Consider the following 24,033-nt stretch of genomic DNA (forward strand, 5'->3'; position numbering starts at 1 on the left):
CACCACAAAATGATCTTAGTTATGGCTAGATAGTAAAATTAACTCAATTATTTATTTTGAGATAACATTAAAAATATTACGAGAACATCTACCTTCAGCTTCTGTAGTGTTTTCTCCATTCTTTAAGATCTTTTTAATAACAGCAAAAACACTGTTGAAGTTTTATAATGAGGTATATGCAAAATTAATACAAATAATAATATTATTCATATCTTTTATTTGATGAATTCACTAACCCTGGCAGTTTACACATATGACGACTAATGCTGGACAGATCTTTTCAGCCAAAGAAACATCATTAATGCAAAATTAAACATGATTCTCATCCAGCGTATTATAAAGGAAATAACACAACATTAAATAGCATCATTTATTATAATTATTTAATCCAAATGCTCACTCTTAGATTGATTTAAGAAAGTGCCCAGTGTGCAGGTTTTATGCTTTAAAATCAAGGAGGAATTTTATTTATTTGATAACAACTTCCACGATTACATTTACTACATAAATACTGTTATTTACTCCATATCACTGACATGCAAGAATGTGTAAACACATCTAATGTTCATATTAGCATTAATGCGCTTGACTTGTAATTTAAATGAATATAGCACTGAATTTATACATGTTTTTACTTTTTTAAGAAGCGACTTGTGCTTTTGTTTTAAGCAGACACAGTGATGTATTGTGGCTCCATGTTGCCGAAGTAGGATTTCTCCCACTCACTCATGAGGTCAAAGTGCAGTGGGCGGTTGCAGAAGGTGCAGGAAGCTGAAGCTGGACTGTTGAGCAGGAGACCGGCCTCCTGCCACACCTCCACCAGTTTCTCTGTCAACGGAAAAAGGACAAAATACAGATTTATTTTTAACATGTGCAGGGTTTTTTCAGCTTTTCAGAAGGTTTAGGTGGTGCCGAGGTTCCAGGATCTTCCTCTAAAGATTTAGGCGCCTATGTGAGGTAAGAAAATGTTAAGATTTTTTCACTGAAATAAATTTTTTCATGTTATTTCCAACCATTATTATTGGCAGATCTTTGCACATACTGTAATTTGAGAAAAGCTGGAGGAGATAAAGTCAGTAAACAAAAAACTAAAAACAAAACTTGCTAAAGAAATAATCAGATTTGACTTTAAAATTAGGGAAATCTCTGATGTGTAAGAAAAACATTTAACAGTAAACGTATAGGGAAAAAAATGTTACAAAAGTTAAATAATCTGGGAAATGTGTTGTTTAAATCTTAGACATTTCAGGAAAGTAAAACAACTTTATGTCTGGAAAATTAATCTTTATCTCTAAAAAGAAATCTAATCTTGTCTAGAGGGTTTTGAATATAGGTTCTTACATTAATAAATCTAACTTTGTCTTAACCTATTGCAGATACTATTGAGCTACATTAAACTGTAACAACCTAAAACAATGATTTGCATCATATTCTTGTAGAGGAACAAGAGTGTCTTCTTTACTGTCAGTGACACTTCTTATGCAACCATGTAAATTTCTATGTACACCTCAGATAAACATTATTTAGTGAGCATTTGGTCTTTGTTTCTCTATTTAAGCACCTTAATGACCTTTATTTGTTTAGACTTTTGTGTTACTTAATACAGTACAATTAAATGATATCAAAATAAACAAAACAGAACTTCAGAAACAAATCATCTCTCCTTCCGCACAAGTCTCCCATTTTCATATTTATTACTGTTTAAATGTAATATCTGATCTTGTGTGTGTCCATGTTTCAGATGTTTTCTGTTCTTCACTTCAGATATTCAACAAATTCACTCCTGAACTGAATTACAGAGTTGTTCAGTGCTTTTTGAACATTCATTTACCCCTAAAATCACACAAATAAACAACTTTTGGAAGCTTTAAGGTAATTTTTTTTTCTTTGTGCACGATTTAAGATGACTGACTTAAGCTTATTTAGTGGAATAGATAGATAATTTGTCTTTATTACCTCCGCCAAGGAGGTTATGTTTTTGCCGGCGTTGGTTTGTCTGTCTGTCTGTCTGTCCGTGTGCAAGAGAACTCAAAAAGTTATGAACGGATTTGGATGAAAATTTCAGGAAATGTTGATACTGGCACAAGGAACAAATGATTAAATTTTGGTGGTGATCGGGGGGCGGGGGGGCACGGCACTGATCTGCGCTTTCCAAGTGCTTCTCTAGTTACAGTTATGATTCAGTAAGAACCATAAATATTCAAATATGTGAAGTGAAAACAAAAATGAACAGATAAATATTGACTGGAAATTAGAAAAATACTAGATAAATGTACAAACCCCATTTTCTTAAACCCGCAGTTAATAACTGCTGATCCACTAATTCTGTCAATCTATGTAAATAACTGGTGTAAACTACAGTTTGTCATCTTTTAATGGTCATCAGATATGACCCATTTGGATGTTCAGAGGCTCTGTAGTTACCGTGGAAACACTGTCATCATCTACAGCATTGATTCACCAGTAAAACCCATGGCGTTTGATCAATGACAGTAGTTGGAGACACTTGTTTTTACATTCAATTATCGGTATCTTTTCTCAAAAATGACCTTTTTTCTTAGTTTTTTTCTGTTTCTGACATAACTTTTGAATTTACTCTGAGAATTAATTTACTTCTACATGATCAGTGAATTAAATATAGAAAAACACCTGATTTTCACTGAGAAGAATGTAAAATATAGAGTATAATATAATAATAAATGGTGATAAATCACTTAAGAACAGTTAAACCTACAGAAAAATTTATTTGGGAACTGCCATAAAAGTAGCACTGGGTCTTTATGGGTTAAATGTTCAATGTTAGTTAAATGTTAGTTTTACCTTTTATTGCATTTTAGGAAATGTACCAACTAAAATGTTTGCAAATCCAAACTTTTTTTTCTGTTTTTTTTGTCTTCTTTTTTCCTTTACCTTAATGTAAAGTAAACTCATCTGAAGTAACTGTGTCATTAACCCTCAGGTCTTTGTCGTTTTCATTGCTCTGCAGCAGATGGTGACGATCCACTGCCAAAGGACCCATATGTGAAGACCGTCGATAAGGACACACATAAATAACTTCAACCCACCATCGTCCCCACTTATCCTGATTAGATGTTTACCAGAACAACTCTGACCTTATTTCGGTAAAGACGCCCCTCACTCACCCACAAAGTACTCCATCATGGCGGGGTCGTGATGAGGAGATGGAGCCAGGCGAAGCAGCTCCTCGCCCCGCGGCACTGTGGGATAGTTAATGGCCTGGACGTAGATGTTGTGTCTCTCCAGTAGAATGTCACACACCTTAGTGTTCAGCTCGGCATTTCCAACCTGAAAATGAGCCAGAAACCATTAAATTAGCTTTCACATCATTTACTGTGACTGTGGTGAATCAAATGCAACTCTGGGATGGAATTAGTGTCATAAAGAACCAGATGGAGCCGCTAGGAGCTCGTCATGGATCATATATCATTCGATTGGATCATCTTTGATCATAATGGGGCAGTGGCGGAAGACGTTTTTATTTAATTTCTTAATAGACCGAGACAAAGGCCTTATTTGCAATAAAAGCCGATGAATTGAATGAAACAATGCATTCAGTAAACAATAAACTAAATAAAGACATAATTGAAGGAATTACAGCAAGAAACCTGGAAATAAACAACAGAAGGAAATTCAATACAACAATATAATCATTAAGAACAATTATAGCACCATGGATGGACTTTATGGACACTAAAAAGGAACAAAACATGACTCCCACTGTTGTTTAGCCACTTTGTTTCAGTTGTTTTTATTATTATTATTATGATTTTTTTTTTTAAATTACTGTTCTGCTAAAAAAAAAAAAAAAAGCGTGGGGGGTAAGAAAACAAGAAGTGAAGGCACTGGAGAGATACATAGGAAAATAAATGTACAGATAGATTGTTCTTTCCTGAAAAGAAAAGAAATATAGAAAAATGACATAATAAAACCATGTAAATTCTCCATTGCAAAGTCAAATTAAAAATTGAATTTAAAAAACAATATAATTAGAACATGAAAAAAGAGAATCAGCTAAAAAAACAAGTAAAATATGGTGACATAAAGCATTATTTCTGCCAATATTTGCATTGTTTACTTTGGTTAACATCCTAATATCATACTGTAAAAGTCCTCCAATATACTTTAAACATCTATATGGAAAACGTAATTTGGAAAATGCATTTAACCCATAAAGACCCAGACCTACTTTTGTGTCAGTTCCCAAATGAATTTTTCTCTCTCTTTAGCCTTAATTGATTTTTTTTAAAATCACCATTTATTATAAAAATTCTCTTTTGTATTTTGCATTTTTCACTTTAAATTGTTTATTTTCATATATTTAATTTCCTACATTTAATTTAGATGGTCATGAAAACTCAGAGTTAATTCAAATGTAATATCAAAACAGAGAAAACTGAAGAAACAGTGATTTTTTTCAGCAAAATATATCAATAACTGAACATAAACCCAGTGTGTCCATCCACTGTCATTGATCCAACTCCATGGGATTTACTGGTGAATCAATGTTGTAAAAGATGATGGTGTTTCCACGGTAGCTACAGAGCCTCTGAACATCCAAATGGGTCATATCTGATGACCATGAAAAGATGACAAACTGTATTTTACACCAATTATTGACATGTATTGATAGGATTAGTGGATCAACAGGGATTAAACAGTTCAGATCAGTAGATGCTCTTGGTCGCCAGTGGCTGTTTGGGTCTTTAGGGGTTTAAGTATGAAAATTAGACAAAAAATACCCCATGCAACCGTTGCATATGAACTCATTAGATTGTTTCTCATACTTTGAAGTAAAAGCAAGATTTTACATTTGTAGGTGGCTGAGGTAGAGCTCATTTGCAATTTTACCCAAGACAAATGTTAATAATCAAGTATTTTCACTATGAATAAATGTATAGATTTGCGTCTCTGTTATTTGATTACTTTGGTGCGTAAAAAATGCTGTAAAATATCAAAGTTATTAAAAAATAACCTTTGTTAAAATGAATAAAATAATAAATAAGAGAAGCACTAAATCTTCTGAAACAATTGTAGCAGCTGCAGATTCATTTTCTGCAAATCAATTAACTGATTAATCATTTCAGCACTTATATAAGCTGCTGCTATTTTATTTTAGTAAAAAGTGACATATTTTACAAGCTCATTATATTCTCCTCTGTGTAAGTAAATCTTAATTTGTACACTAACGAATGCTGTTACATAAATGCGGTGAAGTAAAAAGTAGTAGTAATTGGCATCAAAGTCAAATATTCAAGAGGCGTTCAAGTGCCAAAAGCTCATATCGAAGTACATGGGTGCTTCTATGAAACTGCACATGTGGTCTACAAATTCAAACCAGATGTAGACTAATGTTATGACGCAAGATTGGAAGCACTTTGGGTCTCTTTTAAAAATAAATATTTACTGAGATAAAAGAGAAACACATTTTGACATTATTTTTACATCGTTTTTATACAAGAATCTGCATGTAGCACGGTAAAAAGGACACAAAAATTACGTGCTACTGTTTTTTTTTTAATATCTCTTTATTCTCTCACAGGTACATTTTGGGAATCGAACTAATAATGCGAGGCAGAGTGTTTCACAAAAATGGCTGCTGTTGCAAAATCACTTGCGATTTGCATGTGTTGAAATGGGCAGGTTCTGCATGTAACACGAGTGGACACGATGGGTTACACACAAAACCTGGAATTAGACTGAGATTCATGAAAAACCCATATGTCTGGATTAGAAAAACCACTAGAATCGTCAAATTTAACAGTGTCATTATTTACAGTACTATATGAGACTATTTGCAGCCATGTTTTCCAGATCAAATGCACTGACACCTAGGTAGCTTTTCATGTCCCAATTTTGGTCCTATTTTTGGCCCCAATATTTGATTAAAAATTCATTAATTTTGGGATGGCTCAGAGCAAGAGTATAATTTTTTTTGCATTTATCTGAGGTCATTAGGTACATCCTGGGGGGAAATACGTCTAAATTTCTCTTTTATTATTGGGTCTAAAAAGCTGGCAAAATGTCAGGTACCAAAATGAACCCAGTTTCATAAAAGCACCCACATGCAGACTCTTGTAGATATAATCAACTCCTACCCGTATGGGGATGATGTGGCTGGGGCAGTTGACCACCGGCAGCCCCTTGTCCATCAGCAGCTGCCTCATGTGTTTGACGTTCCTCTGGTGGGCTCTGCGGAGGTTCTGACCCTCCGGACTCTTCAGGACCCGGACGGACTCCAGAGCTCCGGCTAAGATCATCGGGGGCAGGGCAGTGGTGAAGATAAAGCCGGCTGCGAAGGAGCGCACGCTGTCCACCAGGGCGGCGCTGCTGGCGATGTAGCCCCCAACACACCCGAAGGCTTTACCTGAAACAGACGGACCGAAAATTAGGACAGGACTACAAGGTAAGTATAGCTACTGCAGTACACAGTTGCAGTAATTATGTTTTTTATATTATTCATATACTGAACTTCAACATGAGGATAATATTTCTACTTTATAATATTACAAAATGGTACAGTGCTATCGATACAATATTTAGACTAGAGCTGTAATGTTAAGATGTATCACAGAGATGTGAAATGAATTTATTCACAACTACAGACCAATGTATTACTGTGAATTTATGTGACCACTAGAGGGAGTAGTGAGTCACTCCACCAGTCTCCGATGGAAATGAAAACTAATGCCAAGAGTTGAGGATGAGAACTGAAAAGAAACAGTCAGAATTGAAGAAAAGAAGTGAAAAAAAGAGGAATTAAAAGAGTTTGATGCTGATATGTCAGTGTTTCTTCTACACGGGTGAGTTTGATTATGAGGCTTATGAAGGTATAAAAGTCATTATGGGATGTTGTTATCTTTGCTAAGTTGCTGTTGTTGATCCATGGTTCAGACTAAACTGTGACAGTTCTGACCTTGTTTGTTCGATTCCAAACAGATCTTTTGTTCAGCTGTCGACACCATAAACCAAACAGAAACTGGAGGTTATTTGTGGTTTTACTGTGGCTGTTTTCAGTCTAAATACAGAGCTATAATGTAAACTATCAGCTGATGCAGCACATGAAGATTATAAGACAGTGTTATTTTGACTGGCTGTCTAAATAAGTGTCTATGAGTTTACGTTTGAAGAAGAAAACTTGATACCATAATACAAATGTTTATGAACAATGAGCTTTATACTTTATTCAGTGTGTGACACAGTCTGTGGATATATGGTGTTGATTTGTTGGTGGTTTTGGTCCTAACTGTGTTCTTTTCTGTTCTGGTACATGACGGATGCTATAATCATAAACTGAAATTGTTACAGGAGATGCATTAAGAGCAAAACGTACTTGTTTATAGTATCAAAACTAGCAGCAGAGTGACTCACTACTCCTTCTAGTGGTCACATAAATCCACCGGCCCATTAATTAGTTGATTAATTTTGTATATCAGTACTACATGCAACCAGGGTGCAACTTGTTGGGGGGGAATCAACCCCCCTCTGGTTTTTACATCCCTACTTCTGCTCAATGAATTTCATCCGGGGGGAAAACCAACCAATGTAAATAACAGGCTGGTTGTGACAATTTTCTTCCACCTATATCCTACATTACTGGCACTAATGTTCACCTGAACCAAACTGTTGGCAGTCTCAGAATTCGCAAACATCCCCATGCACCGGGGCGCCGTAAAGGGGGGGTAAATGTGACAAATTCATGGGGCCCAGCATTTGTGCGTCCAGTGGATACAGGTTAGAAGTTGTGAAATTTTGTGTAAGATCTGTATAATAGAGGAATAGAACCTGGGAGGTGGATGTTAAAAGTATGTAGTTTCACTTTCGTTTCATGCCAGCGTTAGTTACGTTAGTTAATGACTGCACCCCCCCCCCCCCCCCCCCGATGTAAAACTGCCCCCCCCCCCCCCCGACAAAAAACCCCACCCCATCCCCTCTGTTTTTTGACACCCTACATGTAACCTTTTCAAACAGTGATGGACCAAGAGTTTTATGTAAGTAGCTGAAAACTTTATGAGCTTAAATATTTCCATTATGTGCAGCCTTACACTTCTACTCACCACATTTCAGAGGCAAATCTTATACTTTTAACTTGATCACATTTGTCTGACAGCTGAATTTACTTTACAAATTACAGTTTTCGTGCCCATTTACAATAAAACCACACATTTCCAACAAAAAAAAAAAAAAAAAAAAAAACACCGCAACTAAACAGCATAAGACAAACTGGCTGTCTTTGTATTGGCTGAACTCCCATCTGCTGCCACTTCCACTAACTGTCACTGTCACACTGCCAACATCGCAGTCGAAACTCTCAACGTTTCCTCGAACCTGTTTAAATGAGGCCCGGAGAGGAGTGAGCGCTCATCAGAGAAGGCAGAGGTATTATCAGCTGGGCGCCTGCTCCACTCAAACTCTGGACACACTGATAAAACTTCCATCATGTCGTGTGTCGCTTTATGACAACGCAAAGGTTTTAAGTAGAAATCCCTGTCGAGGACACGTCAAACGCAAACTAATCCCGGATTACAATGCTTAACTTTAAATAATGTAGATGTGAATGGCAAGTTTTGTAAATAAACGAACAAGCTAAATCTGAAATGTCAAATATCAACAATGTATAAGTCATATTTAAGACTGTTCTGTGTTCAGAGCTTACAAGAGATGGACACTATTTCAGATATATGCTGCTTTTAATTTCTTTTGATGTATTCTGTAATATATATTTTGCTGGGCAGAAAAAATAACAAAGTGCCATTAAATGTGTTTCTGTGGCTATTTTAAGACAACATAGAAAGAATTGTAAAATATATCTTGAATCTAAACACACTGTACTGATCATTGTTTTCATAGAGGTGAGGGAAAACACACACAAAAGCAACAATAATCCAATTTTTCTGCTAAAGAAGAGATTTAGTTGTAAACATCAGAAAACATGACTCTCCAGTTGCAGCTAAAAATGCCTTTTTTTTTTTTTTAGAAGATAAACACCAGTTACTGATTCTCTTGGTTAGGATTCTTGTACATTTGCCATTTCAAATTTATTATTTCAACTATCGTCACTATTTATTTTATTTGTTCCGTCTTGCACAGTATGAGCAGCTGCAGATGTAATAATTAATAGCATATTTGCACTTCTATGATGTTAATGCTAACTGCTAATGCTAAGTACAGAGAATACATTTCCCTACAGGGGTAATAAAAAAGAGTTAACTTTTAACCTTTATAAATTTTAAATAGTTTATTAAAAATGCTGGTCCAAAATGATGTGAATGTTTCTAGTCAGATGCAAGCTCACTGCTCCTAATGTGTGATGTGTACTAATCCTAAATGCTAATGCTAAAGCTAGGTACTGTGTGTGTATTAGGATGGCTAAAATGCAGAGACTGTGATACTAAAGGGAGTTGGTTAAAGAGAGTTAATTGACTGTTGATGAGTAAATAAAGACAGTTAACTTAAAATAAAAAAGAGTGGAAGTGTAATTAAATATATTTACTAAAACCAGTATTTTGTATTTTATTTTGATATATTTTATGAGCAAATATAATTTGTTCCAGAAGATCTTTTTAGATGTATTTGTGCTTGTCCTAATTAATGCTGAAATACACAACAGTTCCAAAAAAAAATGTCTCAATGCAATATTTTATTGGAGCTTTTGATTACAGGACACATTCACTGTGACATCATTTTTGCAACGCAGTAGTTATATAGTTTCATAATAAATGTCACAACACTTTTTCCATCCATAGTTGCATCAGTTTTTATGTCCCAGATCTTGTATTGATGATGGGAGTCAAGAGTGTAAATTCTTCTCCCTCACATCTCAAAGATTCTCGATAGGGTTCAGGTCTGGACTTGGAGTCCAATCCATGTGTGTAAATGAATGATGAATCCTCACTTTATCCAGTATTTATGCTCCATAGTAAATTGATGGTTGTTTAATGTGAAACTTTTCTCGTTATAAGGTGATAGTGCTCTATTTTTAATTTTTTCTGACCTTGCATTGCAGCAATATGTTTCCATAATCTTCAACTAAAGTTTCTAATTATTACTGTTATAAATGTATCTAGCTGCACTGTTTAGTAAATGTGAATTTTTCAGACCAACACAGGCTCTTGAAGAAATGCATTGAGGTAGATTGGGAATAAAATTGTATCCTAGGTCTCTGTCTCTACAACAAACCCACCTAATGTCCCAGAAACTATGTCAATCTTGTGCATCACGTTGTCTCTCTCTCCGACTCCAGCTCCGTGAGCGCCGTAAAGACCCACGGCGTGAACTTCATCGACAAACGTCAGCGCTCCGTGACGGTGAGCGACGTCACACAGCTCCTCCAGAGGACATATGGCACCTGAAATAACAGGAGGTCAGATACGTGAGGAAGGTGAGGAAGAAAATTACAACTGAGACACACATTGTACTGCTCGCTGAAAATAGAGGTGATTTGAGGATCATTCCGTAAGACAGACAGACAGACAGACAGACAGATAGATAGATAGATAGATAGATAGATAGATAGATAGATAGATAGATAGATAGATAGACAGACAGATAGATAGATAGAGCTAAGAGATGAAAACCATTTTATACACTGTGACTAATGACAAATGGCAAATAACAGACTGGATTATTCTGGGTAATAGGTGGGTCTCGTCTTTACTTACACATAATAGACAATCAGACCTATTGTGAAAGACTCGTGCAATATCAACTTAATAGTATTTCACTCATTAAGTACATTTTTTCCATTGATTGCAGAACATTATGAAAGGTGTTTCTAAAAACCCTTTATATTCTTGTTAAATCTCAAGATTTTAAGCATTTTATACCAAATGTAGCTGTTAAGAATGCGAATAATGTGGGTTATATTACGGATGAATGCACACCAGCTGCTATAGTTTTGGAATTTTCATTAACATTTATAATTATTTAGTCTTTATGGTTTAGTTTTGGATTTAATGTAGTTTTATTAGGGCATTCATTTTAGTTTGAAGCATAAATTCATTTTCGTTTGTTTTAGTCAGGTAGTAGGAGGAAAACCATGACTTATTGAAGCTGAATAAGGTGGATGACAGAATGCACAACATCAAATATGATTTAAAAAACTCACCTACGCAAAACGTTATTATTCTCTATCATGAATTATTAACATTCGGAGGAAACTGAATAGATTTTATCTGCAGTCCTAGCCTCTCTCAGTTCAGGTGCATCCTTCAATACAGCATTTGTTCAGTTTTCTGGTTTATTTCAAGGTTTTTATTTTCATTTCAGTAGCAAAGTAAATTTTTTCACTGCTAGTTTTACTTTTAGCCTTAGTTTTTGTTCATATCCTGGGTCAAACCAGTCTGATATTTCACCAAACTTCACTTCCATAAATTAACCGAACCAAAGCCTTGTTGGATGCTAATCTCTGAACACTTAAAACTACGTCTCAGAATGTCCTGTTACTCACCGTCCATGGAGTGCACCGTCTCAAATGCCACTATCTTGGGGGTCTTGGGGTCTGAGCGCTGCAGCAGTTCCTCCAGGTGTTGACTGTCATTGTGGCGAAAAATGAAGCGTTTAGCTCCGCTGTTCCTGATGCCCTGAATCATTGATGCGTGGTTCCCTGCATCAGAGTAGATCTCGCACCCTGTATATGGTAAACACATGAATAAAGCAGTGAAGATGACTTCCCTTTTCATAGTAAAAACAATATCATGTAGGTAAAAATAGGACCAATGACCCTGTATCTCACTGGCATGTTCTATTAAGCATCAATAACAAGTTGAATTTGTGAGGTTGTCAGGTTCTGCCGCTATATTAGAGTCCTGTGGTCTTGTTGCAGGAGATCGATCTTCCAATAGAGGTGGGTGGTCTTTCACTGGAGGAGAACTCAGCTAATTAAATGAAAGTCCATATATGACTTCCTGTCAGTGATCATTACTAACAATATTGATACCTGTAACCATGTCCATGTTATAAGCCATTAAAATATAGACCATTATAAGTAAAGGCAAATTTTTAATACTTAAAAAAATTCGTCAAAAATTTAAATATCTAAATTTCTCAAAACTGGACAACTTTGTAGACATTGTCCCAAGGAAGTGACATAAAAAATTTTTAAATGAATCTGACCAGTAATTTTCGAGAAGATTGTTGAAATGTAGACATTGGTGACGTTGAGTTTGACCCTTCAAGGTCACTCAAGGTCAAAGGTCATACCCAAATGAAAGTCCGTATACAACTTCCTATCAGTGTTCAATAGTAACTATATTAATATCTGAACCATTTCTCTTTTATAAGCCATCAAAATATGGACCATTATAAGTAAAGGTACATTTTTTTATATATGAAAAAAATCATAAAAAATTCAAAAACAAAATTTCTTAAAACTGTGAACAAGCTTTGTAGACATTGTCCCAAGGAAGCGACAAAAAAAAATGTAAATGAATCCAACCAGTAATTTTGGAGAAGATTGTTGAAATGTAGACACTGGTGACCTTGAGTCACTCAAGGTCAAAGGTCATGGTACCAAATGAAAGTCCATATACAACTTTCTGTCAGTGCTCAAAAGTAACTATAACTATATTAATATCTGGATCCATTTCTGTTGTATAAGCCATCAAAATGCCATAATGTATATTTATGATAGTAAGTGTTTGTGTCCAATGTCCTCTTGAGACCCAGTAGTAGATTTTGTCCTCTGTAGGAGACACTGAAAAGGACATAAAAGCATCAGAAAAAGCTGTTGGATGTTACTATTTCCAATTAAGCCAATTATTTAATGTAAAAAAAACCAAAACCTGTACTTTCTTGGATCCCAGGAGGATATGGAGCATTTTTAATCCAGAATATTTCATCATAAAATCAGTTTCATTATTGTCTCCCATCCATCTTTCCTCCATATTTATATTGTGTTTGCTATTATTCTTATAAACACTTCAAACCTCCATCAGGTCAAATTCCCTTCGACAGAAATCCAACGATACATGCAGGGTTTTTTATTATTATTATTATTCTACAGCAGGGGTGTCAAACTCATTTTAGTTCAGGGGCCACATTCAGCCAAATTTGATCAGCAGTGGGCCAAACCAGTAAAATAATAACATAATAATATATAAATAATGTCAACTCCAAACTTTTCTCTATGTTTTACAGCGGAAAAAGTAAATTTACATTCTGAAAAGGTTTACACCTACAAAATATCCTTTCAAAAGATGTGAATAACATGAACAAACTGAAAAAAATAAGTGTAATTTTAACAATATTATGCCTCAGTTTATCATTTACATGTACATTATAACTTATAGATCACAGTGGATCTACAAATACACAAAACATTTAGTAACAGGCCGAATATTGTTAAAATTGTACTTACTTCTCTTAGGACATTTCAGGTTGTTCGTATTTATTCAGATTATTCACTTTTTTTTGTTTTAGTGTATATACATGAAAATATTTACATTTACAATGTGAAAAATTTGGGGTTGTCATTATTTATATGTTATTTTGATAGTATTTTACTGGTCCTGCCCACTTGAGATTGAATTGGTCTGAATGTGGAACCTGAACTGAGAGGATTGTTAATACCTTAGTGTAATTTTTGCATTTCACAAATTCATCCCACGGGCCGGACTGGACCCTTTGGCGGGCCGGATTTGTTCCCCGGGCCGCATGTTTGACACCTGTGCTCTATAGCATTTATTTGTCTGTGGAATAATTTTGAATGTTTATAAGACATATAAATATATGTATATGTATATGTAAAATATGGACCATTATAAGTAAAGGTACATTTTTTATATAAAAAAAAAAAAAATCATAAAAAATTAAAAAATCTAAATTTCTCAAAACTGTGAACAACCTTTGTAGACATTGTCCCAAGGAAGCTACATATAAAATTTGAAATGAATCTGACCAGTAGTTTTTTCAGAGAAGATGATGAAGAAATTGCTAATGAAGATGAGGACAACAACGAAAATGACAACGAACACAGCGCCATCACAGTAGCTCATGGCCTATTATTTTGAGCTAAAAATGATTGGACTTGTGATCCATACACCCGCACTAGACTTTTTTCAGCACGCACCTGGGAGCATCTTAGCCAGAGTGAAGAGAGTGGAGTCATTTGCCACAAAGCAGGAGGAGAAAACCAGAGCTGCATCTTTCTGATGAAGCTGAGCCAGTTCTTTCTCCAGCATCACATGGAAATTACTGGTACCGGAGATGTTCCTGGTCCCTCCTGCTCCTGCGCCGTGCCTCTCCAGGGCATAGCTGAGGAAATAAGAGCAAAAGATAAAACGCTAGAATTGAACATTAAACATCAGAGCCAACGATAAAACATCTGACCTACATACTGAATCCAATGGAAACAGCAAAATGTGGTGAACAAAGTAAGATATTTGGGTCATGTCATCAGGGAAACATCTATATGATGAAGACTATGTGCAGCTAAATGTTCAAGCCGTAAATATATATTCAGGGCTGCATCCTCCTTAATGACTGACTGATGTATTTATTTCGAATATGAATGTCGTAACAGAAGAAAATAAATACAACAAAACACAAACATAAGACATATAACACATATTCGAAAAGGAGTGAGAAGAAGCATAATTTATAAACTCCCACCCCTTCTCCTTATATAATTAATAACAGTAATAATATGCCTGATACTTATTATTAAATAATTTGGTTTCTGGCTTTATATTATTATGAACAAATATATTATGATTTACATAAACACATAATACAATAACATATATGTCCATACATATTCATACACAGATATATACATCTATATACATATACATACATATACAGTATATACAACATGAAAAAAAACACCCTACTCCCAATATATTGCTGTAAAAAATAATTAAAAATGCCAAACCACAATAAGAAATGATCATTACCTGTTTATATTACGTTCTTCTCTGTCTTTATCTCAGTTAGATTATCATTGCAGAGACTGAATATTACAGCTATAATATTCATTTAATACAATAACTCTAATCTGTGTTTCATAATGTAATAATTCATATAAAGTTTTTATATAATTGTGCATATATTTTAGCTGCTATGCCAAGGTTATGCTTTCTTAATCTCTAAACTGCTGTTATGTATATTTTAACAAGGCAAAAAAGAAAAAAAAAGTGGGGCAATATCTATGAAAGTGCAGTATTTTGGGAGTTGAGGGGGAAAGTGGATGAAAAACTTTAATCTGGAGCATAACTAAAGCTGTCAGACAAATGTAGTGACGTTAAAAGTATAATATGAAGACCCTGGTGCTAAAAATACTGAGGTTACATTTTTGCACAATACAAGTTGAGCATACAGTCGCGGAAAAAATTATTAGACCACCCTTGTTTTCTTCAATTTCTTGTTCATTTTCATGCCTGGTACGACTAAAAGGACATTTGTTTGGACAAATATAATGATAACAACAAAAATAGCTCATAGTAGTTTAATTTCAGAGCTGATATCTATCCATTTTTCATGGTTTTTTTGATAATAACTAAAATCACTTCAGTTCTTACATCAATATCTATGGCATTGTACTGACAAAAACAGTGTTTTTAGGCATTCCATGTTTTCTTTTCTGTTTGTTTTAGTCACATGATACACACAGGAGTTAGTACTTGATTGCAATAACCATTGTCTTTGATGACTCTTGATGGTCTAATAATTTTTTCCGTGACTTTGTATTCATATTGAGTAAATATGTAAAAATAATGTCTGTAGTTTGTCATCATTAATGGCATAAATGATACTGCAATCCCATTTTGACAAACACTTATCACCTATCTCTACATTTTACATTTGATTAGTTAAGGTTTCTTCTATAATAAATGTTTTAAAATAGGGAATAGAAACTGAAAAACCTTATAACAACACTGCATAGCGATGTTTATAATAGCCTACTACTCAGTTTCCACCACTTAAAGACAGTCTTGTCTCACAACATACCAGATGGTAGATAATGTTAGATTTGGATGCAATACTTCTATAATCATAAAAAAACATGGATTTCCTCTGTTTATGCAACAGATTGAATGGATGTACAGATGTATATTGAAATTAGGAACCAATTATCTCTAATTTTGCAATCCCCAGTGAGAAATGATAACATTCAGCCCAACACATGTGCAACCGTTAGTCACGTGGGCATCGCCTAAAAAAGCTGACTTTGTATGGTCAAAGGAATAGGCTGTGAAATGGGCAGTAAATTCTGTTCCAAATAGTCTTAAAAAGGTCTTAAAAAGTCTTACATTTAACTTGTAGAAATTTGTAGGAACCCTGTTTAAAGTGAACTCTAATGCATCAATTTTAGGCACCACAGGAGCTTAAACCAATAACTAAATACAGTCTAAACAGTCTAAATATAAATATAAACGTATAAATAGCTGACTTGACGTCCTCTTGAACTTCTTAAACAGTTGAGTCTTTAAAAATAAGAATCCTACTGACAGGTATGACAAAATATTTGATAAAGTTTAATTATTAGGCTACCTGCTGTAGTAACTTAGTAACCGTTGTGTTCTAATAATTTTATAATGAGTATCTGTCACATTTTCCTCTATAAAAACATGCCTTAATTTCCTTCCTTTCATTTTTTTAATTTTTATTTCGAATATCAAAAAAACAAAAAACAACAAAGAAAAAAATGTAAAATTGGGAAAAAAAAGTAAAAATAAAAGTTGTAAAAAAGTGCCTTCAATTAAACAACTGGATAAGACTTTGACTTATCCAAACAGGTATAAAACCACGTCTCCTTTGTAATTTTTACCTGATGGCGTTCAGAACCCGCGGGTGGCGACTCATCCCCAGGTAGTCGTTGCTGCACCAGACGGAGACCTGGGAACTGTCACGATCAGCGCTGGAGAAATCCTCAGCGAACGGAAAGGCCTGAGCGCTGCGGTTCACCGTCTTAAACACTCTGTATGTGTGGTCCTTTTTCTTCTCAGAGATCTTCTCAATAAAGTAGCGGTCGTAGTCATAACTGGGGCCAACTGCAGCGGCGGAAATACAGAGAAAATTATAAAAAAGTTACAAAACAACATCCATTTATCATCGTACATTACTGTATCAAACCTACTGTTTCAGTTTATTTGACTGTACTGAAACATAACTAAGGTCATTTACTCGAGTATGGATTTCAGCACAAATCTGAGTTACCTGTTCTTGACATTTTATGCATCTTTTTTTTCCTTCTACAACTCAGAGTCAAATATTACACATTTTACTGTACTGCTTTAGTTACATGTCAGATTACAATGTTTTTTTCTGTCCAGTGTGAACCACGTATTTCCAAATGTGCTGATTCTGAATGTTTTTGTATGTTTTAATACTTAAGGTACATTTTGTTAATAATACCTATATAGTTGTACTTAAGTAAGTGTTAAAATGCGGAACATTTACTTGAAGTGGAGTATTTTCAACGTGCGCCAGTGAACACTCAAACTCCATATTATAGTGTATGAAGGAAAATTGCAAAAACTAGCTGCTTCTATCTTTTTGTGCATTTTTGTCAATTCTAACTGTAAATGTCAGGCCTAAGGATTTTAGATGGTTTATGTGCAAATATATTATAAATATGTATAGAATATTTAAATTTAAGCCTAAATGTATATAAATACTTCTTTTTCTCTTTATGTTTTATGTTTCACAGTGTATATTTTTCTTTTCTGTCTTTTCTGAACTTTATTTTCTTATTTTGCTGCTGTCAACTGAGAAATTTCTCCATAGTCAGATAAATAAGTCTATCTTATCTTATCTTATCTTATCTTATCTTATCTTATCTTATCTTATCTTATCTTATCTTATCTTATCTTATCTTATCTTATCTTATCTTATCCTCCTGAGACCCTGCAATGCATATTTGTCCTCTGTAGGGAACAAAAGTTTAACAGTTTTACTAAAAAAATAAATGCTGTCCATTGCAAAGGATATTCCATTAAAAAATAAATAAATAAATAACAACAATTTTAAAATTGTATCTGAAAAAACTGTTGCATCATGCAGTTTCTAATCAAGATGACAATTTAATGTAAAAAAAAAAAAAAAAAAACCACAAGTTAAAATTTTCACTTTCCTGGGTCTCAGGAGGATATTATAGTGTATGAAGGAAAATTGCAAAAACTAGCTGCTTCTATCTTTTTGTGCATGTTTGTCAGTTCTAACTGTAAATGTCAGGCCTAAGGATTTTAGATTATGTGTAAATATATTGTAAATATGAATAGAATATTTAAATTTAAACCTAAATTTATATAAATACTTCTTTTTCTCTCTATGTTTTATGTTTCACAAGTATATATTTTTCTCTTTCCTGTCTTTCCTTAATTTTATTTTTGTATTTTGCTGCTGTCAACTGAGAAATTTCCCCATAGTGGGATCAATAAGTTTATCTTATCTTATCTTATCTTATCTTATGCTCACAAAAAATAATAAATAAACAAATCTTGTTTTTCCTGCCATTTTACTGGCTACATTTTTCATTGCAAGAAAAAGTGGATGTGTCATATTTGTCATTTTCAGCCAACTAAATAACTAACTAACTATACAACCATCCTAACTATGTAACCTAAGCAGCAAACTAACCAACCCATTAACCAGCTGACTTTAACAACCAGACACACAGTGATAAACTTGCAGTTTGTACATAATTCCTTGGAGGTCTTATACTATTGTGTGCCTGCCTTTGATTAATGATCCAGTGGTTGTTAACATGTTAGCGTGTTGACACCATCTGTTAACCGGCCTTTAACTCACCCATGTTGTCTTTGAGCAGATGAGTGACAGTGTTGGCTTGAGCTGGTGTTGGCAGAATCGACTCCTTTAGATTCTTTAACAGAGACGTCATCATACCTGTAAAACAAAGAGGACACACCTGTGAGACCCTCAAAACTCAAAAAGTCAAAGTCAGCTTTATGATCAGTTTTGTCATATGTACGTTGCATACAGAAAATTGAAATCATAAAACTCTAAGGCCCCATGGTGAAAAATGAACATAATAGAAAAATACACCAAACTGAAAAAAAAAAAAAAAAAAATAGAATATAACTATAAACCAGTGTTTTTCAAATGGGGTCGCCTGAAATTTATAGTAATTGTGAAAAATTTTGAAAAAACATACTAATAAAAAATATATGGTGAGTTTAGAGAGACGATCACAATCCATAAAAGACATGACAAACTGAAGCTGAAACTGCAGCACTGTGGTTCTGTTTATCTGTCAAATGTTCATTGTGGTCGGTTTCAGATGCTGCAGCTCTTTCATAATTCATAGTTTGACTTCTTGTTTGTTCAGTATTAATTGTCAGCCTTGTAAATCCAAGCTGGACTGACTGTACATATCCTGACCAAGAAAAATCCAATTCTCCCTTTGTGCAGTAATCTACACCTGGCTTTTCTGCCTCTGTCCAAAATAATATACATTATATAGACTAAATGTCGTCTAAAATTAATGTTTATTTGCAACATAGTATAGCAAACTATCACATGATCAAAAACAAATTAATTTTAGCGAAAAAAAAAAAAAAGTCTCAGTTTTGAATGTCTGGGGTCTCCAGAAATTTGTGATGTTAAAATGGGGTCACGACCCAAAAAAGGTTGGGAACCACTGCTATAAACAGAATATAACTACAACATAGAATAAAACTGTAAATTACTATGTTGTGTTTGTTTAGTCCTAGATTCAAGGCTGACTGTTCACCTTCCTGGACGTCCTCCTGCACCTCAGGACTGGCTTGGACCAGCCCGATCTGAGAGCTGACGAACGGGCAGGCCTTGGATTCAGACACGGCCACATGAGCCGCCGTCTGAGCGAACAGCCTCCTCTGTTCCACCATGGTGCGCCGTGGGCTCAACTTCTCTGGTGTGAGACAGATGTTCTGCTTGCACTCCAGAGAGGAAAGTCCACCGACGCTGATCTGACGAGTGATGATGGGACACTGGTCGGCCAGAGACAGCAGAGAGGCTCCAGTTCTCCTCAGAGCTGGTTTGGGGACTGATTTGAGGAAGGGGCAGTGGTGGAGGAAGGCAGCCATCGTATGGAGCTGTTCCTACTCTGGGATGGAAACAGAAAAAAGTAAAAACAAATTACATCAATCTGCAGAATATCTCATTGGATTGGGACTGTTAAAGTACAGTATATGGACAAAAGTATTGGGACATGTTGAGTTCAGGTGTTTCTTTTCTAACGTCATAATACAGTTTTATATAGGGATAAACATCATTGCATTACATTGATTAGTTTGGTTTAAATTGTTATCTTTGCTTCCAAAATACCACAGAGATGGTTTTTACTAATTTCTCTCAACACTGATTATAGCCTCTTTAGTTTTTTATTATTGATGACTATGATTTTAAATGTTGTACCTCGAAATTTCAAAAATATTTTTTGTGCTCTGACTGTAAAGAATAATTTTCTACCACAACTAACCATGTACTTTCTTCACATCTCCCATTATTCAAGGAAATATCAATGTTTATATCTCAAATCATCTTGAACAGGACATCTTATGAGCTGTAGCCATGATGTGTCCCAATACTTTTGTCCATTTAGTATATACCAGATTAGGAACACCACAATTATATAATCTCACTGCACACACAACATAAAAGACAAATGACCAAATTGTTCAGGTCAGTTCTTGTCAATAATTGACAACAAAGATCAAATCAGTAGTTTTTTTCTTGAGATGGAGGCAAGTCAGATTGTTACTTGTAGTTTAAACTGATTATTTATTGTCAGAACATGACAAGTATTACAGAAATCTAGGGGTGGAACATTAAAACAATTGTAATAATTAAAAAAAAAAAAAAATCAATGCTATACACTAGTTCTTGATATATTTTATTGAAAGAGTCCCTTTTTTCTTCCATTTTCTCTGCTTTGATATAACCTTTAAACTTACTCTGAGCTTTTATACACAAGTACGTGACCAGTAATTTAAATACACGAATATACCTGTTTTCACTGGGAAATGCAGAGGATAATATTATAATAAATGGGGACAAATCACTTAAATGTAAAGAAAAATTCATTTACAACTCAAAAAATTTTTTAAAGTCTTTAAGGGTTAAAACACTTTCAAATAAACTGAAAATAGAGGCTAGTAAAGCTATGTATTGATTATAACAAGCAACAAAAAGTGTTTTACTGAAGGAGTAGAAGGAGTTGTATGATAATAAAGTTGTCTTTTTTACATTTACATAAACTGGAGTTGATCTTCAGATAGGGCCTCATGCATATACTTGGCCATAATGTTCTTTTTTATTTAGATACATTAATGAAAAAATAACAAAAAATGGATCATAACAGTTATCTGTCTTTAGTTATTAATTATTTTGACCGAAGTATCTCATTTTTATATCACAATTTACCTAAATAAAAAAACTGAAACCCTTCCTGTTAGTGTGAAATACAGATGACTTAAACTTGACAGTGAATTTTAAAACCTTGCGCTTAAGCAACCTTATATTTGCTTATATTATAAAAAAAAATGCTCAGAGGGAGATATAAGCAGATCAGCCCGGTGGTTCATTCCTGGTGCCTCCTTTAGGGCGCGGCAGGTTTCTGCTGCTTATCTTCCCTCTGCAGGCGCTGGAGTAGAGCTGTGACGTACCTCATTACATCAGCTCTCACATTAAACTCCATAAAACACAACAGCGATGCAACACAAATACACAATTACACATAATCATCGCTGCTGTAATAAAAGTGCCTCTGACTGAGACACAAAGTGGATGCTGACTACAAAATGGAATAATTCTGATTTTATTTTCTGGTGTGTAGGTTAGTTTACAAACAGCGGTCAGCTGCATCTTCTTCCTCAATCTCCTGCGGTTTTGTGATAAGGCAATTCTTAGGATATGTGGCTTTCTGTTGTGGTGAGATGTTATCACACATCACAACTCAAACAATAGCACCCTTTAAACACCACAAGTAGGTCAAGAGTGTATTTTATCTTTATATTATTTTGTTGGTTTTTGATTAAACTTCACTTTTGCTCATTTCTCAAAAAGCCGCATTACTGTAAATATATGTAATGTCAGTGTTAAGTAACTGTGAGCATGTTATTTCCTGTAAAAACATGGCCTTTTCCTCACTAATTACCATAAAATAATAAACATAAAGTATATCACATAACCTGTTACCTGTATGATAATGATGACAGTTTATATGAGAAGTAATAAAACCGTCTCACCTGTTGACCTGCACTGAGGACGAACGTCAAAACAGCGAGAAAGCAGAGGGTCAAGTGGTGTCAAGAGTCGTCAGATGGTGAACCACACTATGCAATAATCAGCTCCACTCCCACCGCTCAGAGCTGTGTTTTGGGGGCCACCCTGTAAGCGTGTGTGTGAATGGGAGGTCCAAAAGATGCTGATTAAAGTTGATACTGTGACTTTAAGTGTAAAGACATGCTGTGATCCTTTCACTTTCATGTACAAATAACCTGGCCATGCTACATTTTTATTATTAATATTTGTATTTCTGGAAATAATCTTAACAATTTTTTGACATTTTGGTTGTTTTTTGTCACACAAAAGTACATGGATTGTCTAGGATGCACAATAATGTCATTGCAAACTTGTATTGAAATACTCGGAGTTTTACTGTAGAGGTGGATGGCTGTAAATGTTTGATGTTTTGTTGTGACTACAGCACTGAAAGAGAATAATATAATTTATAGAACTGTTCTTTACATTACACTGCAAATGGCATTCTTGGGAAAGCAAAATAAAATAATGTGGGATTTACAATTTAATCAACAAAATGATGTAGTTATTCAATATATTATGTCAAACCAAATTCATCTAAGTTTTGTTTTATTATATTTACACTTAATTTTCACATGTGGTGTTTTGCTGACCTTTACGATAGAGAAGTCATAACACCATGAGTGCAGGTTGTTGGATTCTATTAATAACAGTATGTGTGTGATGTGTGTAGAGGTATGTAGAGGATGTAGGAATGGTAGCAACTTTTGTTGGCATCTGAACTGCTATGTTGAAGACAGTAGTTTGAGTTTTTACATATCTAAACATATATCCAATCACTATATAGTAATAATAATAATAATTTGCAGTGTCAACTAAAATGACTATGACGGCCTTAGACAGTTAATCAGAAACATACATCCATACACTGCCATATGTAATTATTTTCTATAATTTTTAATTTAACCCTTTCATGCACGAATTATGAGAACCTTAATCAAGATTTTTTTTTCCTGAGTGTTTTTATTCCTCTTTAGGCATGAAAAAAACAATGTGATTGAAAATTTTCTTATGAAAAATAAATGTATATATATATTTTTTAAAGTAAACAAAAAAAATGCACTAAAAAAATAGTAATAATAACAATTACAAAAATTCTTATGAGCTTTTTTCATGAAGTTGCAAAAATGTCCACTCAGCTGGACACCATGTGTTTAATTTTTGAAGCAAAGAAACTGATAAATTGTGTGAAAACTACAACTATTACGCTCAGGGGAGATCTATGCAATGTCACCAATTCATGTCAGAAAACATATGTAATGTGTTAAAACTTTAATAAAGATATGTGCAAAAAACAAAAACAACAAAATCCATGAATATACAAGAGAAGAGCTGTAGAATAGCTGTTCACTGTAGTGACCAGTATGCATGAAAGGGTTAATTTAATTATAATTTTTCTATAAACAGCGTTTTCATCACCATTCCTGTTTTAGTAAACATTGTTCTTTAGCCCTGCGATGAACAGGCGACTTGTCCAGGGTGTACCCCGCCTTCGCCCCTATGTAGCTGGGATAGGCTCCAAGCGACCCCCGTGACCCTAGTGAGGATAAAGCGGGTTCAGAAAATGAATGAATGTTCTTTTTGCATTTGTTACTCTCTTTAATGAAGACATGTTGTATATTGTTTTTTATAAGTTGAACGTGTTTGCATACTTTGCAAATGAAAAAAGTATCTTCTGGGCGTCGCCATTTCGTCTTTGTCGGACCGGAAGTGACAGGAGGTCAGAGGTCATCCTCCTCCAGGCCGCAA

At 34.5% G+C, this 24,033-nt stretch overlaps 1 protein-coding gene across 2 annotated transcripts; it reads right to left on the reverse strand.

Annotated features, from left to right (window-relative positions):
• Positions 1 to 200: 200 nt before the first annotated feature.
• On the reverse strand, positions 201 to 22,362 carry alas2 (aminolevulinate, delta-, synthase 2). 2 transcript variants are annotated; one of them, XM_030139698.1, is made up of 10 exons: positions 22,209 to 22,362; positions 19,712 to 20,065; positions 18,769 to 18,864; positions 16,787 to 17,009; positions 14,087 to 14,271; positions 11,468 to 11,647; positions 10,202 to 10,366; positions 6,117 to 6,385; positions 3,144 to 3,306; positions 201 to 828 (listed from the first exon to the last, which is right to left on the reverse strand). In XM_030139698.1, the coding sequence occupies exons 2-10, from the start codon at positions 20,043 to 20,045 to the stop codon at positions 665 to 667; spliced, it is 1,779 nt and encodes a 592-aa protein (XP_029995558.1). In that variant the 5' UTR covers positions 20,046 to 20,065; positions 22,209 to 22,362; the 3' UTR covers positions 201 to 664. The 2 variants fall into 2 exon arrangements, with proteins under 2 accessions (XP_029995558.1, XP_029995559.1); XM_030139699.1 differs by having other exon boundaries at positions 19,712 to 20,060; positions 22,209 to 22,341.
• Between the last annotated feature and the right edge of the window lie 1,671 nt (positions 22,363 to 24,033).

This window comes from Sphaeramia orbicularis, chromosome 7, assembly GCF_902148855.1.
Source record: "Sphaeramia orbicularis chromosome 7, fSphaOr1.1, whole genome shotgun sequence".
Lineage (NCBI taxonomy): Eukaryota > Metazoa > Chordata > Actinopteri > Kurtiformes > Apogonidae > Sphaeramia > Sphaeramia orbicularis.

Bases quoted from the DNA above. Each gene is read 5' to 3' on its own strand.
- alas2 (XM_030139698.1), bottom strand. From the start codon at position 20,045: ATGGCTGCCTTCCTCCACCACTGCCCCTTCCTCAAATCAGTCCCCAAA. The intron at 18,865-19,711 runs GTGAACAGTCAG...TTTGTTTTACAG, and splicing joins GCAGGAGGACGTCCAGGAAG to GTATGATGACGTCTCTGTTA. The intron at 11,648-14,086 runs GTGCGTGCTGAA...TACCATATACAG, and splicing joins TCTGGCTAAGATGCTCCCAG to GGTGCGAGATCTACTCTGAT.